Genomic DNA, 25674 nt, shown 5'->3' with positions numbered 1-25674 from the left:
CGACTGGCAGAGAACACTGTGTGATTTCTAGGCAAAAGGTACCTACAAAAAGATGGAATTTAATTAGCTAACTAAATAAGATCGGAGGGGTGTTTGCGTGCCAAACAAACTACTGCAAAATGCCAACCAGTACTATGAGTACAGAGCCCTCTACTCCAACTACCAAGTTCAGAACTCAGCAAATAAGTGAAAATGTCATTCAGACATTGTAAAGAAGCCGAACAGTTCTACAATTATAGAGTTTAGTAGAACGGTGAAGGAAAAGGCTTGTTTCTTTCCTTTTGTTGTTGCATTGCTGGGGGGGTCTCTCCTTTTTTAATTAGACTCCGGCCCAGGCCTTTATCTCCTACCACCTACATATCTTCTGTACTGGCCCCGGATCAAGCCTTGGACAAACCTGGCTGATTTTCCAAGCCCTGAAAGCATTACCGAAGCTACGTTTCAGTGTGAAAGGGATATCTGTCACACCTCGCTACACACATGCACGCCACTCTCCCTCATCCTGCGGCACGTAAATATTATCCAATCACTCACTCGTTAGATGTGACACAAGTGACTCGCGATATTAAGAGTAGTTATTTTGAAATGTTTTACAGCATTTGAAAATGGGCCTTTGCTTGAAACAAAGGCCACACAATGACAACATTCAATCATAGAGCACACAATACAACACTAGAAAAAAAATATCTACAGTTTATACTTCTTTCCATCCCCATGCCACTCCCCTATTTCCTCAACCTGGATCATGTTCATTAGGTACCAAACTGAAGAAAACAGCCTGAACCAGGTAGGGACTACCTGGACTTCTCCAATAAGAAACACTTATTTTTCTTTTCAAAAACTGCTACAGTGAACCATTTCAACATTACCCAAATTAAATGTGGACCAGTTCAACTTGAACCTTCTCTTCCACCACCACATATGAGAATACATTTAGGACGTATGGAGCACTACTGCGAAGTCATGTTGGAATTACAATTGACACCGGAATAAAACATATTTGAAAACAATTACAAAATGCATAATTTCTATGTTCCCATAAACATGAGTACATTTCCTAACCCCAGAAACCATTTTTCAACTGAAAACATAACTAAATATCAAAGAAAATCTACAAAAAGGCAACCACTTGTAGTACAAAAGAATCATGGGACTAAAAGTTGTGTTTTGATATTCTACAGACTTTCTTAAATTTTGTACACAGAGAATATTTTTTTTATGTAAATGAGACATCCAGGCAGGTGTATTTGATCTTTACTTGTTCGGCCAGACTCACCAGTCGGGTGAACCACAGCTACGGCAGCATAGCACTGCAACCACAGTATTTCCTGTTTCTCGCAACAGATGAAAGGGTCTAGTGAATCTGAGTTCAGAAAGTGTTGCATATGTGTATTCGTGTGGCCTGTCTTGTTTGAATGTGCTCTTCCTGTTTCAAGAGTCAGTACAATGTAGCTTGGTTGAAGCAGCCCCTGACCAGAACCAGTTTATACGTGTTTCCATATTAGTCCAGGACTTCTCCCTCTCCCCATAGTGTTTTGTGAATGGTCCATCACTGGAAATGCCATAGTCCTCCTCTCAGGGCATTACAAGTCAGTCACCATTGGCCTTACCAGAAATGGACACTGACTTGGCAGTATAAATCATCCTCATCAATAGTCTTTCCCTACTCAGCATCTTCCCCTTGAAGGTTGAGAACATGATTCTCTATGATTTTGTTGGGAATGACGTGTTGTTTAGAAAGCCACTGGACACTGGCAGCAGTATCCGGAGAATGGATTTTGGAATATCTGAACAAAGGGATGGCTGGTGTAGGACAAACTTAAAGATGGAGGAGGAAGAGCAGGAGGTGGGGGAAAAGGCACACGTTGCTTTGTCATCCATCTTTCAGCACACCTGAGATCAGGAGAAAGAGGTGATTAATGATAAGCATTGATTACGCAAAGACCGCAAGAACAAAGATCGTAAGACAACCACAGTTCAACACCACTCTTTAAACCAAATGGATTCTTAACACACAAGGGACAATCAACCACAAACTGTGTAGTTCTATCAAAATACGGTCCGGAGCACATCCCCATACCTTCTGGTCAGGCATCATGCCGTTCCCCTGCAGTGGGGTCAGGTGACTGCGGAGTAGCGCGCCCCCTGGCCTGTCGTGCTCACAGAAGATGGTGCCATTAACGTAGTGGAAGCGGTCGCCCGGCACTAGCCGGTTCCTACAGGTGGCACAGGTGAAACACTGCAGAGGGAGGGACAAAGGAAAAATGGAGGAAGGAGTTGTTTAATGAAACAGTTTAAGAATGAGCAACAGAAGCTTGGGTCAAATTGCTGTGTCTAAGGGCCCTTAAATATTTAGCTTTTGCAGATCTGTTGGGGTCAGGCTTTACTTTCAGGCTGAAGTTAGTCTTACCTTGAGGTGGTACACGTTGCCCTGGGCCCGCATCACCATCTCACTGGCAGGGATGGACTGGCCACAGGCGCTGCATGCCCCGCTGTGCCCGAACAGCCTGCGGGTCAACCCAAACAAACTGTCAGACAACTGCAACCACTTACCCTTCAACAGATTGGGAATATGAGGAGACTTGGTCAACGACAATGATGCTGTGGTTCAGTACCACTCTCGGGCCTTCAACAGCCGATTCTATTCAGCTTACCCTTTCCCAATCCTAACTAGAACCAACTCAAGCAATTAATTCTAAATAGTTCTCCGAGCAGTGGTTGAAGTCATGAATAAAGCCGGTGTCCAGAAGGACTGAATGGGAGGGATGCAGCATGGAAACAGTGCCGGTGGTGGTGCTGCGACTCAGGTCTTGTGGTGCTCAGCCGGAGAATACAGATTCCAGGTGGGGGTTGAGCTGTAGACAAAGTCCATGGAGGGTTACTGGGAGAGCCCGGAAATATGTTTCAGCTGATACTGGTGAGGAACCCGGAATGAGGATTTTTCTTTACGAGTCAGTGAATATCTTTTTTAGGTGCCAGTGATAATGTCTGTTTGGTGTGAAGCGTATGAAAACAATGTGATCCGCTATAGGACTATTTTTGGTGAACTACATATTGCCTTGCTCCTGTCAAACACTTAGCCTCCTCCTTGGAGCGTGACCAAGTAAGATAACTCAGCAACAATTATTTTGGGGGTGAACGTGTCTTAGGCATGCTGCAAGGAGGCATGAGGACTACAGATGTGGCCAGGGCAATAAATTGCAATGTCCGTACTGTACCTAAGACAGCGCTACAGGTAGACAGGACGAACAGCTTATCTTCCTCGCAGTGGTAGACCACGTGTAACACTTGCACAGGATCGGTACATCCAAACATCACACCTGCAGGACAGGTACAGGATGGCAACAACTGTCCGAGATACACCAGGAATGCACAATCCTTCCATCAGTGCTCAGACTGTCCGCAATAGGCTGAGAGAGGCTGGACTGAGGGCTTGTAGGCCTGTTGTAAGGCAGGTCCTCACCAGACATCACTGGCAACAACGTCGCCTATGGGCACAAACCCACCGTCGCTGGACCAGACAGGACTGACAAAAAGTGCTCTTCACTGACGAGTCGTGGTTGTGTCTCACCAGGGGTGATGGTTGGAGTCGCGTTTATCATCGAAGGAATGAGCGTTACACTGGAGGCCTGTACTCTGGAGCGGGATTGTTTTGGAGGTGGAGGGTCCGTTATGGTCTGAGGCGGTGTGTCACAGCATCATTGGACTGCGCTTGTTGTCATTGCAGGCAATCTCAACGCTGTGCGTTACAGGGAAGACATCCTCCTCCCTCATGGGTACTCTTCCTGCAGGCTCATCCTGACATTGACCCTCCAGCATGACAATGTCACCAGCCATACTGGTCGTTCTGTGCGTGATCTCCTGCAAGACAGGAATGTCAGTGTTCTGCCATGGCCAGCAAAGAGCCCGGATCTCAATCCCATTGAGGATATCTGGGACTTGTTGGATCAGAGGGTGAGGGCTAGGGCCATTCCCCCCAGTAATGTCCGGGAACTTGGAGGTGCCTTGGTGGAAGTGGGGGTAACATCTCACAGCAAGAACTGGCAAATCTGGTGCAGTCCATGAGGAGATGCACCGCAGTACTTAATGCAGCTGGTGGCCACACCAGATACTGACTGTTACTTTTGATTTTGACCCCCCCCCCCCCCCCCCCCCCCCCCCCTTGTTCAGGGTCACATTCTATTTCTGTTAGTCACATGTCTGTGGAACTTGTTCAGTTTATGTCTCAGTTGTTGAATCTTACGTTCATACAAATATTTACACGTTAAGTTTGCTGAAAATAAAACGCAGTTGACAGTGAGGACGTTTCTTTTTTTGCGGAATTTACATGCGACTTACAAGAAACCTTCACACCACATTTAGTACAGACTACCCAGAGCCAATCGGACCATCTCTCAGTGCCCCTAGCGTGTAAACAGTTATACCATTCAGTCTTAATAGGAAGCCTCTTTCCTGCTTTCATTACAACCTCTTCCTTGTGACGCCTACCATACCGGTTTTGGCTGCTATACCTCCCCCTCTATACTCTCTCCCTTACCCTATTGATCTTAATCCAACAGTAAATTAATAAGCAAGTGCCCGAGAAGAACCCTGTTCTCCCTAATTAAAAGCTCCCTCTCCCTTTATCGAACCTCATTGGCACCGGGTCACTTGGCAATGAGGACCCACCAACTGTATTATACATATTTGATATGCTGCGAATTGCATACCGGTATGCGTTACAAATGTCTGAGGATGGACCTTGAGCGTGCATGGACACAAGGTCCTGTCCACGGGTGTGACAACCGTTAAAGCAGCAGTGCAGAAAAAAACTGATACTTTTTATTTTAAATGGTGTCGATCCATATGGCTAATTAACACATGTATTTTGGTGGCAAAAACTGTGGGTGGATCCACCCACTGCGGCTCCAGGCCCAGCCAATCAGAAGGGCTTTATTACAGACAGATATACTCCTCAGTTTAATCAGCTGTCCGGATGGCTGGTCTAAGACGATCCCGCAGGTGAAGAAGCCGGATGTGGAGGTCTTGGGCTGGCATGGTTACACGTGATCTGCGGTTGTGAGGCCGGTTGGACGTACTGCCAAATTCTCTAAAACGACGTTGGAGGCTGCTTATGGTAGAGAAAGAAACATTAAAATCTCTGGCAACAGCTCTGGTGGACATTCCTGCAGTCAGTATGCCAATTGCAAGCTCCCTCAAAGCTTGAGACATCAGTGGCATTATGTTGTGTGACAAAACTGCACATTTTAAAGTTGCCTTCTATTGTCTCCAGCACAAGTTGCACCTGTGTAATGACCATGCTGTTTAATCAGCTTCTTGATATGCCACACCTGTCAGGTGGATGGATTATCTTGGCAAAGAAGAAATCCTCACTGACAGGAATGTAAACATATTTGTGCACAAATTACACGTTCTGTGCATATGGAGAATGTCGGGTATATTTTATTTCAGCTCATGAAAAATGGGACCAACACTTTACACATTGCGTTTATATTTTTGTTCAGTATAGTAGTGAAGTATAAGTGCTTTATTAATTCCACTGGGAGTGGCTTTAAATCCCCTGAACTATTACTGGACAAATGTACAAAGTGCCCAGTGTCTCTGCACTATCCAGGAGGCCTCCCTCCGTGCGGGCGCTCTTGGGCCGTGGGTTCAGACTGCTCCGGATCTCCCCCAATGTTTGCCCTGGAGCACGCTAGTGCGTGGGCAGTGCCAACACAGGACCCACACAATCCCTTGTCTGTGTTAGATCAGCCAGCCTCTGACGTGTGGGCGCGCACACACACCAGAATTTTGACTTCAATACCAATACCAGGTTTAGTATCATGATACTCAATACCAATACGATACCACAGCAAAAATAAATAAATAACATTTTTATTTATCAAAATGAAGTGGATTGTATAAAAAATAAAAATGGGATGTTCTAAGTCCACAACAATGCTTTAACCACACGTGATGGAGTTTGCAAAACAAAATGGCCACTGGATTGATGCAAATTCTGCCAGGTAGGCTACAAAGTAGCCTCAATTGAGAAGGCATTTGTGAAAGCCTAAAGATGGTTAGCCTATCATTAGCATCGCAAACGGCTACACAAGTTGGTAGACATTAGTTGGTAGACGATTGTGATTTTTTAACGCCGATACCGATTAAAAAAACTGATGCCGATTAATCGGACGATTGTTTTATTTTATTTGTATTAATGACAATTACAACAATACTGAATTAACACTTATTTTAACTTAATATAATACATCAATAAAATCAATTTAGCCTCAAGTAGATAATGAAACGTGAGCAATTTGGTTTAAATAATGCAAAAACAAAGTGTTGGAGAAGAACGTAAAAGTGCAATATGTGCTATGTCAGAAAGCTAACGTTTCGGTTCCTTGCTCAGAACATGAGAACATATGAAAGCTGGTGGTTCCTTTTAACACGAGTCTTCAATATTCCCAGGTAAGAAGTTTTAGGTTGTAGTTATTATAGGACTATTTCCCTCTATACCATTTGTATTTCATTAACCTTTGACTATTGGATGTTCTTATAGGCACTTTAGTATTGCCAGTGTAACAGTATAGCTTCCGTCCCTCTCCTCGCTCCTCCCTGGGCTCAAACCAGCAACACAACGACAACAGCCACCATATCGAAGCAGCGTTACCCATGCAGAGCAAGGGAAACAACCACCAAGGATCAGAGCGAGTGAAGTTTGAAATGCTATTTAGCCCACGCTAACTAGCCAGCCATTTCACTTTGGTTACACCAGCCTCATCTCGGGAGTTGATAGGTTGGAAGTCATAAACAGCGCAATGATTGACGCACAACGAAGAGCTGCTGGCAAAACGCACGAAAGTGCTGTTTGAATGAATATTTACGCACCTGCTTCTGCCTACCACCACTCAGTCAGATACTTGTATGCTCAGTCAGATACTTGTATGCTCAGTCAGATTTTATCCAACACAGGACACGCTAGATAATATCTAGTAATATCATCAACCATGTGTAGTTAACTAGTGATTATGATTGTTTTTCATAAGATAAGTTTAATGCTAGCTAGCAATTTACCTTGGCTTACCGCATTTGTGTAACAGGCAGTCTCCTTGTGGAGTGCAACGAGAGCGAGGCAGGTCGTTATTGCGTTGGAATAGTTAACTATAAGGTTGCAAGATTGAATCCCCGAGTTGACAAGGTGAAAATCTGTCTGTCTGCCACTGAACGAGGCAGTTAACCCACCGTTCCTAGGCTGTCATTGAAAATAAGAACGTGTTCTTAACCGACTTGCCTAGTTAAATAAAAGGTGAAAAAAAATACAAAAATAAAATAAAATTCAGCGCCCAAAAATACCGATGTCCGGTTGTTATGAAAACTTGCAAATCAGCCCTAATTAAAATCGGCCATTCCAATTAATCGGTCGACCTCTAGACAACACCTCCCTGGATCCTGGACTTCCTGACAGGCCGCCCTCAGGTGGTAAGGGTAGGTAACACATCCGCCATGGTGATCAGGGGGCCCTCAGTGGTGTGTGCTCAGAGCCCCCTCCTGTACTACCTGTTCACTCATGACTGCATGGCCAGGCACAACTCCAACATCAATACATTTGAAAATGACAACAGTGGTTGGCCTGATCACTGACAACGAGACAGCCTATAGGGAGGAGGTCAGATACCTGGCAGTGTAGTGCCAGGACAACAGCCTCTCCGTCAACGTGATCAAGACAAAGGAGATGATTGTGGACTACAGGAAAAAAGAGGACCGAGCACGTCCCCATTCTCATCGATAAGGCTGCAGTGGAGCAGGTTGAGAGCTTCAAGTTCCTTGGTGTCCACATCCCCAACAAACTAACTTGGTCCAAGCACACCAAGACAGTCGTGAAGCAGGCACAACAAAACCTATTCCCCCTCAGGAGACTGAAAAGATTTGGCATGGGTCTTCAGATACCTCAAAAGGTGCTACAGCTGCACCATTGAGAGCATGGTTGAACTGGTTGCATCAATGCCTGGTATGGCAACTGCTCGGCCTCCAACCGCAAGGCACAGCAGAGTACGCATGGCCCAGTACATCACTGGGAACAAGCTTCCTGCCATACAGGACCTCTATACCAGACAGTGTCAGAGGAAGGTCCTGAAAATTGTCCAAAACTCCAGCCACCCTAGCCATAGACTGTTCTTTCTGCTACCACATGGCAAGCGGTACCAGAGCGCCAAGTCAAGGTCCAAGAGGCTTCTAAACCGCTTCTACCCCCAAGCCAGAAGACTCCTGAACATCTAGTCAAATGGCTACCCAGACTATTTACAGTGCCCCCACCCTCCCCTCACCACTGCCACACTGTTGTCATCTATGCATAGCCACTTTAATTAACTCTACATACATACTACCTCAACTAACTGGTGTCTTCACACGGGCACCCCCCTGTATTGTTATTTTCTAGTGCTCCTCTAATTACTTGTTACTTTTATCTCTTATTCTTATCCATCATTTTTGAAACTGCAATGTCGGTTAGGGGCTCATAAGTAGGCATTTCACTGTAAGGTGTAATGCTGTACCTGCTGTCCTCTGCCCATGTGACTAATAAAATTGGACTTGATTTGAATTACAACCACTAATATAAAATGGTGGCTATTTAAAATAATCCTTTGCCAATTAAGCCTATATAAATTTGCACCAAAACAACTTTCACATGATCAGGCTATCCTATCAATCAATGGATCCTTCACAAGCTAGCAGGCACACCACATTTTCTTCAGGAAATGTACTTTTCTAATTAGTTACAATTCTAGTACAAACTGTTTTCCATGTTGTGGTATTGAAAAAGTACATAAGTTTCAGTGTACCAGGCAACACACACAGATACACACGAGTGGGTAAGAAATTAAGTCAAACCGAGTAGGAGCAATGCAGTGGTGATGGAATTGGCTAATGTGTAGTCTATTCCCAGTTTCCTCTCACCTTACGCAACTCCTTAAGGGTTTGTCATCAAATGCTTAAAAAGTAGTGAGACAGTAGGTCATGTCTTGAGAGGTTAGAGAGTTGCTGTTAAAAATCCATTGCTTCACTGGCCCCACACACAACCCTGGTGTGTGCCTATACCCCTTCCGTAACACCCTCCAGTCGCTCTAATCCTGCCATGCCCGTTTGCATTCACACACCAACACCTGGTGCCTTTATGCGCAGACAAATGCCTCCATTCTTCCACCTGTTTCAAAGCTGTTTGTGCTTGTTTGGACAAACATTAAGACTCATCACGCGTGATCAGTTGTGGAAAGTGGATTTCTGTGGCACTTTCACTTTTAACTTTTCATTTCCATTTTCATTGTCTATGTCAAAAATGGTGGACGATAGCTAAAACATCTGAGACTGTTAACCTACAAACTAAAGTCATTGCAGACTGCTGTATAACAGTCAAATCATTTCCCACACGGAATTCTGCTTTCCACATATCTATGTCACCCTAGTAGGGTTGATTGCAATCAAATCTCTTTCCTTTAACTACATAACCAAAACGGAGGCAGACACTACACCTGGCCTACCAGAGGTGAAGCCATTACCGTGTTGCGTCCACCCCAGTCCTTTCTGATTTGAATGCTGCCTCCCCTGACGCTCACCTGATGTAGTCGTTCTTGCAGAGGATCATGCCCCCTTTGCTGTAGCAGGTGGTGCCGATCTCACCCAGCTGGGCGTGGCAGCAGGAGCACTTGAGGCAGCGCGTGTGCCAGTAGCGCTCCATGGAGAAGAGTAGGAAGCGGTCAGCGATGCGTCCGCCGCAGCCTGCGCAGGACCTGCCTGACGAGCTGCCGCCTGTCACCGCCACGGCTGATGCCTCCACCCGGCTGTTCACCATGGCTGGCCTGGAGAGAAGACGGGAGGGGGAGAATTGAGCTTAATATGGACAGATGTTTAAGCCTACAAAACACCTATCATTAACAGTTGAGGCAAAAATACGACCACTAACATAAACCCATCGTGAATCTTTATTTCAACTATGAGTATTTGGTTGATGCTTCTACCATGTGAAGGAGACTATTCCGTAAACCACCAGAACATTCAGGAAATGTAGATTCCTTGGGAGTGTTCACAAGAGCTGCCGTTCAATCAGCCCTGTTATCAGGGGCTTCCTAAATAAATCCGTGCCATACATTACACACACCTGGAATGTGTGTGGCTAGGAGAGAGAAGCCTCAGACAGGAAAGAGGCCTCTGATTCCCAAATGTGAGTCTTGGCACCGTAACCATTCGGGTGGTTCAGGGTCTCCCAGGCAAAGAGCTTAGGCCTAATTATTTAAGGAATATGGGGGGCGGGGGCAGTTCCCTGAAAAAACATACGCCTTTGAACTGACTGGCATCCTAGAAAGCAGTTGTCCCACGACAACCTCCACACAAACAGACCTCTTCATTGACACTTCAAAATAAGTCTCAGAGGAGAAGTCTTTGATGTTGCTTACTGAATAAATGTGGTTGGGTTGCATTGCAGAGTGGAGCTGTGTAGACTACAGTCGGCAGAGGGGTTGGTTTTTCAAAAAGGTTTTCACTAGGGTTACAATGTAGAAAATAGTAAAAATATTTCTCATTCCAGTGTCTGTGTTCTTTTGCCCATCTTAATATTTTATTTTTATTGGCCAGTCTGAGATATGGCTATTTCTTTGCAACTCTTTATTTTTTTATTTTACCATTATTTAACCAGGCAAGTTAGTTAGGTTAACTATAGGCTATAGGCTACCCTGGCTAACTATAGGCTACCCTGGCCTTCTACTCTGCGTAGAAGGCCAGCATCCCGGGGTCGCCTGTTCACTGTTGACGTTGAGACCGGTGTTTTGTGGGTACTACGTAATGAAGCTGCCACTTGAGGACTTGAGGCATCTGTTTCTCAAACTAGACACTAATGCACTTCTAGACACCTCCCACTCTTCTTTCTATTCTGGTTAGAGACAGTTTGCGCTGTTCTGTGAAGGGAGTAGTACGCAGCGTGGTACGAGATCTTCAGTTTCTTGGCAATTTCTCACATCTTTGTCCCCATGTGCAGTTGCAAACTGTAGTCTGGCTTTTATGTGGCAGTGGCTTCTTCCTTATCGAGTTTCCTCCAGCCTTTCAGGTTATGTCGATATAGGACTCGTTTTGCTGTGGATATAGATACTTTAACGGTTTCCTCCAGCATCTTCACAAGGTCCTTTGATGTTGTTCTGGGATTGATTTGCATTTTAACTGTATATAATGTGGGTACTTGATGTAATGATGCCAAATAACATTTTGCGCTACAAGTGCAACACAGCATTCCTAACCTAGCCCACAATGTCTGCTGTGTGGGTCGAGCAGTCATTTGAAAGAGCAAGAACATTTCAGAGACAACTCAAAAAGGTGAAATCCATTAAACGCCAAGATAATGGAATTCATTGTCCTTGACAACCAACCGTTCTCTGCCGTGGGTGATGTTGGCTTTCGCCGACTGGTCGAGCACCGGTACACATTGCCCTATCGGAGTTAGCTTCACAACATACTATGGAACGCTGTTTGGGTCTTTGAGTGTCAAAAAAAGATATTTGACCTAACACTATTTTACACGTAAAATAAGCTTTTAATTTGACATGTAAAATAACAGTTATATTATAGAATCTTGTGTGTTCTAAATTTGCAAAGGGAACGTTGTAAGCAGCCAGCTAGCTGGCAGGTGAGGCTTGACTGGACCGGGTTGTGTGAGAAGCTAGCCACATTAAGGATTAGGCACAATTGTGGAATTTGCAGTTTGCCTTCAAAAAAAAAAGTACCTCTTTGAAAGTGATGCAGAAGGTTACAATTTGGTGGAATCATGCCATATTTAGACTAGATCATGTTAAACAAAGTTGGAATGTGAAGCAATGAAATGGGGGGTATCAGTCTAGTCGGTGACACCCACAACTGTGAAGAGCCTATTGTGTGTATTGACATTCATATTGCACTGTACAGCTTTACCTAAGGATTGGGGATCAATGAAATGGGCTATCAATCTACTCAATACCGCAAAGTTCACTATTGTGGCTAGCTTCACATAGATGGGTCCGACCACCATTAATCAAATAAGAACGGTCTTATAAATTAGGGTTATTTTTGTTGACACCTTGCTATATAGTTAGCTAGCTAACTAAAGCTACTAAAACAGAAGTAGTTTTGATACGTTTTTGGGGAAGAACATTGTTTGCATCCATGAGCGCTCTTTTTTTTTTTAAATGACCAACACTGTAGGTGCACGAGACAACTTTACCAGCATCATGGCATATGTATCGATTAATCGTTGTGACATGAAATATGAGTGATATTGATTACACTGTGTAATAACTACGTAGACATGTATGAAAGCATTCAATTATTGTGACGTGCAGTCATAGTCAGGTCCTGATTGGTCAACAAGCGGCATTCCATAGAATTCCAAAGACCCAAACGGGATTCCATAGAATGAGAAATCCTTGTTGAGAATGAAAAGACTGAACACAGCAAGTAAGTGAAAGAAATACGTTTTGATTATGTTTTACTGGTCATGGGGACATACGTAAATGCCAACAAAATAGCGTTTGGGTCAGTGTGTGTGTGTGTGTAACACCTTTATTTAAATAGGGAAGTCAGTTAAGAACAAGTTCTGATTTACAATGATGCCTACCCTGGCCAAATCAGGACAACGCTGGGCAAATTGTGTGCCGCCCTATGGGACACCCAATCACAGCCGGAAGTGATACAGCCTGGATTCGAACCAGGGACTGTAGTGACGCCTTTTGTACGGCGATGCAGTGCCTTAACACACATGGACGCAGCGGTCTAACTATATAACTGTAGAATGCTTTAAAGGGCGCTACATTTTTTTATAATACCGGTATTGTATATTTTGGCAAGGAAGATATTGGATATCGGTCAAAAATGTCATATCGGTGCATCACTACCGGAAATACTTTTTTGTAGGTTAGGAAAAAATTAACGTAGCAGGTTAGGAGAAAAAGGCAAAGATTAGGAAAAGGGTTTGCTAAAATGCTGTGTGTGCTAGCTCTGGTTAAATACACAAACTCGGGACTGCCGAGTCCTCGGTTACAACACTCACTACTAAGTTCCAAACTGCTTCTGGAAGCAAAGTCTGCAAAATAACTGTTCATCAGGCGCTTCATGTAATGGGTTTCCATGGCCGAGCAGCCGCACACAAGCCTAAGATGACCATGCACAATGCCAAGTGTCGGCTGGAGTGGTTTAAAGCTCGCCGCCATTGGACTCGAGCAGTGGAAACGCTTTCTCTAGAGTGATGAATCACGCTTCACCATCTGGCAGTCCAACAGACGAATCTGGGTTTGGATGACAGGAAGACGCTACCTGCCCCAATGCATAGTGCCAACTGTAAAGGTTGGTGGAGGAGGAATAATGGTCTGGGGCTATTTTTCATGATTCGGGCTAGGCCCCTTAGTTCCAGTGAAGGGAAATCTTAATGCTACACCATAATGACATTCTAGACAATTCTGTGCTTCCAACTTTATGGCAACAGTTTGGGCAAGGCCCTTTCCTGTTTCAGCATGACAATGCACAAAGTGTACAAAGCAAGGTCTATCGAGATCGGTGTGGAAGAACTTGACTGGCCTGCAAAGAGTCCTGACCTCAACACCATCGAACACCTTTGGAGAGAATTGGAATACCAATTGCAAGTCATGCCTAATCGCCCAACATCAGTGCCCAACCCCCGCAGCAATGTTCCAACACCTAGTGGAAAGCCTTCCCAGAAGAGTGGAGGGTGTTCTAGCAGAAAAGGGGGAGCAACACCATATTAATGACCATGATTTTGGAATGAGATGTTCAACGATCAGATGTCCACATACTTTTGATCATGTATTATATATGGAATGGCTGAGGGTCTCAGAGCAAATGTTTGAAAACCCCTGGGGTAGAGTTCCTATACAGTATGCAAACATTTCCTGAAGTACAATGTTAACAAGTCCTATGCCCCAGTTTATGTCTGGGCAGCTGGAAATGTGCCTATACAACTAGTTAGTCTCGCTTGACTCCAAACAGATCATGTATCGAGAAGACACGGCAGACAATGTTCAACCAAAGGGGCTAACAGGCTGCCCTTAAATGAATGATTATTTCCCCGTAAGCTTGACTTCGTCTTCATACTGAAGCCTCCAAAGCACTGCTGCAGTACAGCTACGTGTGAGTCTCAAATGAGTGCACAAATCAGGGCTCCATGCTTCAACCACAGTTGTATTTTGCGACCTTTTGACTTGGCTGTGCGAGTTCCATTTTTAATTGGTCACACTGGTGCGAGCTGTACATTCCACCTGGTCACCTCCAATCAAAACATTACATATTTCTAGGCGGAGAAGACCATGAGTTGGTCAAACAGTAAAGTGCATTAGTCCTGTAATGATAGTGTCCTCCCTTCCGCAGTGCAGTTTCATACTGTATTGACATATCAAATACGTTTTTGAAATATGGAGCTGCACATCGGCCATTGCGAGCGCACTAGGCATCATTGAGTCATATTGAACTAGGTAGGAAGTCAATTAAATGTATTGAAATCAATAGAAAATTTAAAAAAAATTGCCCAAGTTTATAATGAAGACTAACAGAATACAGCAAGTAAAATTGTGTCACAGGCACCAAAAAAAAGAAAGAAAGGTGTAGACCTTACCGTGAAATGCTTACTTATAAGCCCTTAGCCAACAATGCAGTTCAAGAAATATTTAAGGAAATATTTACAAAGAAAAAAAGATATAATAATAACGAGGCTATATATACAGGGGGTACTGGTACCAAGTCAATGTGTGGGGGTATAGGTACGTCGAGTTAATTTCTACATGTATGTAGGGGTAAAGTAACTATAAATAAATAAACATCGAGTAGCAGCAGTGTAAAAAAATAAAAAAAGATGTGGGGAGGTGTAAATAGTCTGGGTGGCCATTTCATTAATCGTTCAACGGTCTTATGGCTTGTGGATAGAATTAAGGAGCCATTTAGACCTAAGACTTGGCACTCTGGTACCATTTGCCATGCGGTAGCAGAGAGAACAGTCCATGACTTGAGTGACTGGAGTCTTTGACAATTTTTTGGGTCTTCCTCTGACACCGCCTAGTATATAGGTCCTGGATGGCAGGAAGCTTGGCCCCAGTGACGTACTGGGCCATATGCATTACCCTCTGTAGGCTGTTTCATCATTGTCAGTGACCAGGCCTAGCACCGTTGTGTTGTCATCAAACTTAATGGTGTTGGAGTCATGCTTGGCCACTCAGAAGTTGGTACAGGATGGGACTAAGCACGCACCCCCGAGGGGTCTGAGGATCAGCGTGGCAAATGTGTTGTTACCCATCCTTACCATCTGGGGTCAGCCCGTCAGGAAGTCCAGGATCCAGTTGAGGACGGTGGTGTTTAGTCCCAGACTCCTTAGCTAAGTGATGAGCTTCGAGGGCACTATGCTGTTGAACGCTGAGCTGTTTCTTTTCTTTTTTTCCTCACACCTTTATTTAACCAGGTAGGCCAGTTGGGAACAAAGTTTCATTTACAACTGCAACCTGGCCAAGATAAAGCAAAGCAGTGCGACAAAAAAACAACACAAGAGTTAGCAAATTATAGCAGTCTCACATTGGTGTTTCTTTTGTCCAGGTGGGAACGGGCAGTGTGGAGTGCGATTCAGATTGCGTCATCTGTGGATCTGTTAGGGCAGTATGGGAATTGATGTCAAGCAAAGAGGCACTGAGTTTAAGGTAGGCCTTGAAATACATCCACAGATACACCTCCAATTGACTCAAATGATGTCAATTAGCCTATCAGAAGCTTCTAAAGCCATGACATTTTCTGGAATTTTCCAAGTTGTTTAACCTCTCTGGGATATGTGGGAAGGTAGCATCCCACCTGGCCAACATCCAGTGAAAATGCAGAGCGCCAACTTCAAATAAATTACTATAAAAATGTAACTTTGATGAAATCACACAGTCAATATACCAAATTAAAGCTACACTTGTTGTGAATCCAGCCAACGTGTCAGACTTCAAAAATGCTTTACGGCGAAAGCAAACAATGCTATTATTTGAGGATAGCACCCCAGTAAACAAAGAGAGAAAAGCATATTTCAACCCTGCAGGCGCGACACAAAACACAGAATTAAAAATATAATTCATGCCTTACCTTTGACGAGCTTCTTCTGTTGGCACTCCAATATGTCCCATAAACATCACAAATTGTCCTTTTGTTCTATTACTTCCGTCAATATATTACCAAAATGTCAATTTATTTGGCGCGTTTCATCCAGGGGGGACTCAGGGTTTCGCCTGCCAAATAAGTTTTGTTATACTCACATACATGATTCAAACAGTTTTAGAAACTTCAGAGTGTTTTCTATCCAAATCTACTAATACTATGCATATCTTAGCTTCTGGGTCTGAGTAGCAGGCCGTTTACTTTGGACACGCATTTCATCTGGACGTGAAAATACTACCCCCTCTCCCAGAAAAGTTAAAGGCACAGTCAACTTAAACTTCTGACCCACTGGAATTGTGATAGTGAATTAGAAGTGAAATAATATCTAAACAATTGTTAGAAAAATTACTTATTTACAACCAATTCTTATTTACAATGACGGCCTACCCCGGCAAAACCCAGATGAGGCCAATAGTGCGCCGCCGTATGGGACTCCCAATCATGGCCGGATATGATACAGCCTGGGATTTGAACCAGGGACTATAGTGATGCCCCTTGCAATGAGATGCAGTGCCTTAGGCCGCTGCGTCACTCAGGAGCTCAAAATGAATGCATGGCTTATTTTGTATTTCAAGGTATTGCATTAATGTATTAGTCATTTACCATTCTTATTCTCGGACTGGAAACCTTATATAGTTCAATCAAATTTTTCAAGTCCTTGTTTTAAAAACAAATGATATTTTGGAGATGATTTCATTTTCAAATAACAGAAAGTGAGCGGTTGTAACCTAAATCAAGGGGAAAAGCCCTTTTTGAACACGGAGTGAGATAATTAGGCCCTTTAAAATTTTGTCTGGCTCACTGATGGTTAAAGATGAGCGAGAGCTGTAAAACCAGTTCAGATTTAAGTATAACTTTTGTAAGACTGACACCTTTAGTGAGAGGTCTAATGCTTTACTATGTAATCATATCTGCCCTCCGAATTCATTATATAAATAGGCCCATGTGCACATTCAGAAGAAGAACCGCAACATGTCAACTTGATTATTTAGCAGACATCACTTGCTTATTATTCAGTCAACACATACACTACCGTTTTTGAAAACCTACTAATTCAAGTGTTTATATTTACTCTTTCTATATAGTAAAAAAAAGACATTAAAACGATGAAATCACGTAGTAACCAAAGAAAAAAGTGTTCAACATAAACAAATTAAACTATGACATGCTTCAAATAGCCACCCATTTGCCTTGACAGCTTTGCACACTTGGCATTCTCTCAACCAGCTTCATGAGGTAGTCACCTGGAATGCATTTCAATTAACAGTTGTGCATTGTTAAAATTAAATTTGTGGAATTTCTTTCCTTAAGGCATTTGAGCCAATTAGTTTGTTGTGACAAGGTAGGGGTGGTATACAGAAGATAGCCCTATTTGGAAAAATGACCACGTACATATTATGGCAAGAACAGCTCAAATACGCAAAGAGAAACAACAGTCCATCATTACTTTAAGACATGGTCGGTCAATACAGAAAATTTCAGGAATTTGAAGGTTTCTTCAAGTACATTCGCAAAAACCTTCAAGTGCTATGAAACAACTGGCTCTCATAAGGACAGCCACAGGAATGAAAGACCCAGAGTTACCTCTGCTGCAGAAGATAAGTTCATTAGAGTTACAGGCCAAATAATTGCTTCAGAGTTCAAGTAATAGACATCTCAACATCAACTGTTCAGAGGAGACTGCGTGAGTCAGGCCTTCATGGTCAAATTGCTGCAAAAAAACCACTACGAAGAAGAGACTTGCTTGGGCCAAGAAACACAAGCAATGGACGTTAGACCGGTGGAAATTTGTCCTTTGGTCTGATGAGTCCAAATTTAAGATTTTTGGTTCCAACCGCTGTGTCTTTGAGACGCGGTGTGGGTGAACTCATGATCTCCGCATGTTTATTTCCCACAATAAAGCATGGAGGTGGTGTTCTGGTGTGGGGGTTTTATTGTTTGCTTATGGCCTTTTACAGCTCGCTGAGTGAGTTCTTAGTGTCAGCGTCGATTTGTGGTGGTAAATATTCGGCTATGAAAAATATAGATCAACTCTTGGTAGATAGTGTGGTCTAGAGCTTATCATGAGGTACTCTACCTCAGGCAAGCAATACCGAGATTTCCTTAGTATTAGACATCGTACACCAGCTGTTATTGGCAAATACACACCCACCTTTCATCTTACCAGACGTAGTTGTTCTGTCCTGCCGAAGTACGGAAAACCCAACCAACTGTATATTAACAGTGTCGTTGTTTAGCCAAGACTCTGTGAAACATAAGGTATTACAGTTTAATGACCCGTTGGTAGGATTGCACGTTGGCCAATAGAACAGATGGTAAAGGCGGGTTATCCACTTGCTGACAAATTCTCACAAAGCAGCCCGATCTCAGCCCCCTATATGTCTATCTTTTCTTCATGCGAATGACTGGGATTTGTGCCTGGTCTCGGAAAAGCAGTATATCTTTTGCGTCAGACTCATTAAAGAAAAAATCTTTGTCCAGTTTGAGATGAGTAATCACTGTTCGGATATCAAGAATCTCTTTTCGGTCATAAGAGACGGTAGCAGCAACATTATGTACAAAATAGGTAACAAACCATTCGAAAAAACACAATCGTACAGTTGGTTAGGAGACCGTAAAACAGGAGCCTTCCCCTCCGGCGCCATTATCACAGATCAGTGATTCGTATTTCCTGCAACTTTCAGAAGAAGCAGCGACACGGGACAGCCCGTCTCATCGGTGTGTGTGCGATGCACGTACGTCTACCACTGTAGCTGTTAGCGATGCAAATGAGAACTGTCTTCTGATAGATGGACAAAGCCTTTCGTAAAAACCTTCTCATTAACTAGAAAATAGCTTATGCCTATTGAGAGCAAAAACCTGAAACGGGGCTGGTGCCATCAAATGAAAAAGGTTAAGTACAGGAAAACGTTAGTCTGGAGCCCTGAAAATAAAAACATTTTAGCATTCCTTGCTGTACCTGCAACAAGTTGCGGCAGCACAGCGAACGCGATCACACAGAGACGCATACACCTGCAGAAATGTCGACCGTACACGATGAGACAAAATAACGCCGCAAAAAGAGAACTAATCTCTTAAATGCAAATAAACATTTAATCATCTTTTGCAGCACAAGGAAAAATCTGAGCCTGAGGGATGTCATCATCTTCAGAGGGGGAGATATTTCAATGCAGAGCAACACTTCGGTTGGAGCAATTAAAACTCGTTTATCAACCACCCCACAAATCTCTTGTTAACAAACTATAGTTTTAGAAAATCGGTTAGGACATCTACTTTGCATGAAAAGTAATTTTTCCAACAATTGTAAACAGACCGATTATTTCACTGTATCACATTTCCAGTGGGTCAGAAGTTTTCACTAAGTTGACTGTGCCTTTAAACAGCTGGTAAAATTCTAGAAAATGTCATGGCTTTAGAAGCTTCTGATAGGCTATTTGAAATCATTTGAGTCAATTGGACATAATTTGAGTCAATTGGAGGTGTACCTGTGGAGGTAAAGCAAGGCCTACCTTCAAACTCAGTGCCTCTTTGTAAGACCTCATGAAAAAAAAATTGTAGACCTCCACCAGTCTGATTCATCTTTGGGAGCAATTTCCAAACGCCTGAACGTTACCATGTTCATTTGTACAAACAATAGTATGCAAGTATAAACACCATGGGACCAAGCAGCCATCAAACCACTCAGGAAGGAGACGCGTTCTGTCTCCTAGAGATGAACGTACATTGGATCAAAAGGTGCAAATCAATCTGAGAACAACAGCAAAGAACCTTGTGAAGACGCTGGAGGAAACTGGTACAAAAGTATCTATATCCACAGTAAAGCAAGTCCTATATCGACATAAATTGAAAGACCGTTCAGCAAGGAAGACGCAACTGCTCCAAAACAGCCATAAAAAAAGCCAGGCTATGGTTTGCAACTGCACATGGGGACAAAGATCATACTTTTTGGAGAAATGTCCTCTGGTCTGATGAAACAAAAAGAGAACTGTTTGGCCATAATGACCATCGTTCTGTTTGAAGGAAAAAGGGGATGCTTGCAAGCCGAAGAACACCATCCCAACCGTGAAGCACGAGGGTGGCAGCATCATGTTGTGGGCATGCTTTGCTGCAGGAGGGACTGGTGCACTTCACAAAATAGATGGCATCATAAGGGAGGAGAATTATGTGGATATATTGAAGCAACATCTCAAGACATCAGTCAGGAAGTTAATGCTTGGTCGCAAATGGGTCTTCCAAATGGACCGTGACCCCAAGCATACTTCCAAAGTTGTGGCAAAATGGGGACAACAAAGGACAACAAAGTCAAGGTATTGGAATGGCAATCACAAAGCCCTGACCTCAATCCTGTAGAAAATGTGGGCAAAACTGAAAAAGTGTGTACGAGCAAGGAGGCCTACATCCTGACTCAGTTACACCAGCTCTGTCAGGTGGAATGGGACAAAATTCACCCTACTTATTCTGGGAAGCTTGTGGAAGGCTACCCGAAACGTGTGACCCAAGATAAACAATTTAAAGGCAATGCTACCAAACACTAATTCAGTGTAAGTAAACTTCTGACCCACTGGGAATGTGATGAAAGAAACAGAAGCTGAAATACATGAAATAATTCTCTACTATTATTCTGACATTTCACATTCTCAAAATAGAGTGGTGATCCTAACTGACCTAAGACCAGGAATTTTTACTAGGATTAAATGTCATGGAATTGTGAAAAACGGAGTTTAAATGTATTTGGCTAAGGTGTATGTAAACTTCCGACTTCAACTGTACATTAGCCTAAACGGGACTTAGACAAGCTTATCTCCCCACTGAAAACACTAGACACCCACCTAGTTTGGAGGGCACAAGGACTTAGTGTTCCTTCTTATCACCTCCCAGCAGAACACCGTAATACCGATCTGTAACCAGAGCTAAAAACAAGGTAGGGCATTTCTCCAGGCAAAGGAGCATCTTGGCTTTCCAAATACAAAAATGAGAAAGGGGGGTTAGGAAAGTCTACGCAAGCGTGTGGGGGGGGGGGGGGGGGTGACAGTTATATTTGTTACGATTAAAGTTTGAGTCTGCCTGGCACTCTGTCCTTGACTAGGCTACTTACGCTCTTTCCTCTGATAAACTGGAGTCATTATCGAGAAATAAGCGTATGTGGGCTCTGATTTGTAATAACCTTGGTCTCCGTTGCAGTGTTTCATGATAAATGAATTATCAAGCAAAACAAAAGGTTAGTGAGGAGAAGAGACAGCGCTGTTCCGCTCTAGTAATAGACTGATTAAAAACAGAGGCTAATGAGGAGGAACACAATACCGTGGCTGTCTGAGTACAGACTGATGGATTGCATCTGGTTTCAGGTTGACAGAGCAAATAATAGTTCACTTGCCGATACACAATTGCATTTGGCTCTTCTTCATTGAATTATTCACTTGGGGAGAAATATACTGAACAGAAATATAAACGCAACATGTAAAGTGAGCTGAAATAAAAGATCCCAGCAATGTTCCATATGCACAAAACGCTTATTTCTCTAAATGTTGTGAACATATCTGTTTACATTCCTGTTAAATGAGAATTTCTCCTTTGCTAAGAAAATCCATCCACCTGACATGTGTCATATCAAGAAGCTGATTAAAAAGCATGATCATGACACAGGTGCACCTTGTACAATAAAAGGTCGCTAAAATATACAGTTCTCTCACAACACAATGCCACAGATGTCTTAAATTGAGGGAGCATGCAATTGGCACACTGATTGCAGGAACATCCACCAGAGCTGTTGCCAGATAATTGAATGTTCATTTCTCTACCATAAAATGCCTCCAACATAATTTTAGAGAATTTGGCAGTGCATCCAATACATCCCACATGTGACCACACCAGCCCAGGACCTCCACAGCCAGCTTCTTCACCTGCAGGATTGTCTGAGACAAGCCACCCGGACAGCTGATGAAACTGAGGAGTATTTCTGTCTGTAATAAAGCCATTCTGATTGGCTGGGGCATGGCTGCGCCCCTGCCCAGTCATGTGAAATCCATAGATTAGGGCCCAATTTATTTATTTAAATTGACTGATTTCCTTATGAACTGTAACTCAGCAAAATCGTTGCATGTTGCATTTATATTTTTGTTCAGTATACATTGCCGGGTTTCCTTAGAAGTGGGGAGCTGTCATGTTATCCATGTTCAATTTGATGCTCATCTCCCAATCATTTAATCTTCTTACATTGCAAAGCTTCTTTGGAGAAGCACCTACCTAGGTAGTATAGGCCTATATACCATATGTTGAGAAAATAAGGTTGAGTACTAACTGTTTTATAAGACCACCAGGCATTTTGTAGGCTAAGACATGTTTGCCTTATCTTGTTTAAATTCAATTCATGTGCATCAACAAGTCCCATATATCAGTGGCTCAGTTCAAATGTCACATTTGACCAGTCACTCTGTAGAGAGGTATTGCTCCCTCTGCCTTAGGTAAACCTACACTAATGAAAACCTGTCAAAACCCAACCCCCCAGTTTAAATGAACAAATAATCCGCTCACACAAGCGAGGGGAAGTCGTTTGTAATTAAAAGCATGACTGTAACATTAACAGCCACTATAAATAGTACCAATAGCAGGCCTAAAGTGAGCAGTGGTCAGGCGCGCTTCCCACCAAGGCAGATTAGCAATATATCCTTCTCGTTTAATAATGCGCTCAAGGGCCATAACTACACCCATCCCAGCTTCATTAAAAATGGTCTCCTTTTTAATTACCATTACGGAGCACAACTCCCCATTGTATAAGTGCTCTCTTGCAGCTGTGATGCAGTCAAATCAAGGCACACACCCACCCACCACACAAGAACAGCATGGAAGAAACGTTAAGAGATGTGTGCTACGATGAGTGGTAAAAGTGAGTCATGTTCTCCACTTTCACCACCGGAAAGAGGGAAATGTAGAATCACGGACGAATAACTTACGCTCATATATCTGTCCGAACATGTCAGACATAGGCTAGAAAACGGGACCAACATGTTCTAATTATAGCCTTAAATGCATTACTATGTACAAGTCTAACAGTCGTCCGAACCACAAGCTGCAACTTTGAACGATATTGGACTATGGAAAAAATATTTACAAAAGTGGATAAATGGCATCCGGTGCTCACCTTTCCGTCGTGGTAGTTTATGTGAAGTCAAGGCGAAGAAATGATCACGGTGGTGGCGCGTGTCACAACACGAGGCGTAAGCGAATTCAACCAATTCGTGGACTGCTGCAATGATCGACTGTTGCTGTTCTCAAGATGTAACAACTTCAAACAGTTGCTTAGTATTCCGTTTGGAGATCATGCAGACTAGTCCAGAAGTAGGCTAAATCTGTTTCTTTACTGTGTTGGCAGACTTCATGGATTTCAAATAGGCATGTGAACCATTAGGCTACATATGGTGAATGAAGTAATTGTCATGTCAGACAGTCGAGAATGTGATTCTTGTTCATGGCTATACACCGCTTTGTGATATGAAGGCGGAGCTACTCCCTACACTGAACCCAAACCGGCTGCGCGCGTGCGCTATCGTGCATACATTTATTTTGTCCCCCTACACTAAACGCGATCACGAGACGCAGGTTAAAATATAAAAACAAATTCTAAACCAATGACATTAATTTGGGGACAGGTCGAAAAGCATTAAACATGTATGGCAATTGATCTAGTTAGCTTGCTAGCTAATTTGTCCTATTTGCCTAGCTTGCTGTTGCTAGCAAATTTGTCCTGGGATATAAACATTGAGTTGTTATTTTACCTGAAATGCACAAGGATCTCTACTCCGACAATTTATCCACACATAAAAACGGCCAACCGAATCGTTTCTCGTCATCTCTCCTCCTTCCAGGCTTTTTCATCTTTAAATGTATATGGTGATTGGCATCTATATGGTGATTGGCATCTTTCATAGTATTACCACGACAACCGGCAAAAGTTCGTCTTTCAATCACCCACGTGGGTATAACCAATGAGGAGATGGCACGTGGGTACCTGCTTCTATAAACCAATGAGGAGATGGGAGAGGCAGGACTTGCAGTGCGATCAGCTTCAGGAATAGGAATGAGTACTATTTTAGCCCTTGGCAATGCAGACGCTCGTTTGCGCGGGAGCAGTGTGGGTGCAATAATTGAATGACATGGATTTCTAAATTTATTTTGCGACGCTTGCGCACGCGACGTGTCTGGTCCGATCAGCATGTTAGTTCAAAGCCAACAGGGAACACACATTTAAATCACTCCTCCTATGACGCGTTTGAGGTTCAGCCCCAGCAGCCATTAACATCAAGGGGTTTGACAGAATGCCTCGAACACACGGACAGTGTCATTGTATTTTGGTACACCAGAATTACATTCAGTTCCAATTAAACTCTGCATTTGCCTTGCAGCATTGCTTTGCAGAGGCAGTTGCTATGCATTCGGTGTGGTGAATACATTTGATTTATCAAATGAGTGGGTATATGTCTTGACAGAAATGTTAGCAGAAGGTGAATGTTGAACTTTTGTTGCATACATATCCAGATGTTGCTGCATAGTATTTTGCGCAATGATGCTGTCAGTGTAATCAAAGAGTTAGATGTCTGTTTAAGGAACTTTGGCCTATTTGTGGCTGTTTTAAATAGTCCATAATCAGCACCACTGAGCAATGTTGAAAAAGCAATTCATTAATCCTTAAATGGGAATTTAGCCCTAGGGTAATCTGGTCTTGTTTTCATCATGTCCATGGCATTTCTAGGTCAGTGAGATGTTTCACACATAATTGCCCAGGAGGTCTGGGATTCGCATGCCAAATGATACACCCTATGATAGTACCATGGCATTTGTTTTTTCATTTTACTGCCATGGTACATTTTTGTAAGGGGATGGGGGAATTCAGCAGGCGCTATCGCCAGATCAGTTGGACAAAGTTGTGATGGGATACATTCTGCACGTGCCAAGGCCAGTGTGAACCGGAAAGACTTGACACAATGCTGGCCAAACAAGATGTACTGTAGCTACAAACAAAACTAAGTTAAATGGTTCCAGTCTGTCGTGAAGCATTCATCCATGTACACGGGTAAGAGTCTAGCCACAGTTTCAGATATTATATGTTTCTAATTTAGTCAAAAGTCATTTTCATTGCAAGTTAATGTGTACTGTTAGCTAGCTAGCGAGCGTTAGCTTGCTGGCTTGCTGACTAACTTTACGTGTATGATCTATGTATAAATATTATTCGAATCAGAATCCATTTGCATTGCTAGTTATTGCCTAATGTTACCTAGATAACATTGCACCTAGTTTTGTTAGCTTTAGCTACCTGCAGCTTCATACGACAGCTATATCAATGTTTGTATTGGTATTAGTATGAGTTGGGATTATCCCGGTTCATTGTTTAGATAGCTAGCTAGCTGTCTAAACAAAATACTCCACTTCACCAGATGATTACAAGACCAATCAAGTTAACCAGGTGTGGCTTGGGATGATTACGGCCATCTA

The 25674-nt window shown here is 43.1% G+C and overlaps 1 protein-coding gene across 2 annotated transcripts; it reads right to left on the bottom strand.

Moving 5' to 3' along the window:
* Positions 1–553: 553 nt before the first annotated feature.
* On the bottom strand, positions 554–24125 carry LOC109874233 (LIM domain transcription factor LMO4-B-like). Of its 2 annotated transcripts, none has more exons than XM_031809472.1 (5): positions 23961–24125; positions 9600–9842; positions 2411–2507; positions 2081–2239; positions 554–1893 (listed from the first exon to the last, which is right to left on the bottom strand). In XM_031809472.1, exons 2-5 carry the CDS (start codon positions 9833–9835, stop codon positions 1885–1887), a joined length of 501 nt encoding a protein of 166 aa, XP_031665332.1. In that variant the 5' UTR covers positions 9836–9842; positions 23961–24125; the 3' UTR covers positions 554–1884. The 2 variants fall into 2 exon arrangements, with proteins under 2 accessions (XP_031665332.1, XP_020321648.1); XM_020466059.2 differs by lacking the exon at positions 23961–24125 and adding an exon at positions 23327–23718.
* Between the last annotated feature and the right edge of the window lie 1549 nt (positions 24126–25674).

Source organism: Oncorhynchus kisutch, linkage group LG29, assembly GCF_002021735.2.
Source record: "Oncorhynchus kisutch isolate 150728-3 linkage group LG29, Okis_V2, whole genome shotgun sequence".
NCBI lineage: Eukaryota > Metazoa > Chordata > Actinopteri > Salmoniformes > Salmonidae > Oncorhynchus > Oncorhynchus kisutch.
The sequence above is the reverse complement of the archived record's forward strand: the minus strand, read 5'-3'. Positions and strand labels throughout refer to the sequence as shown.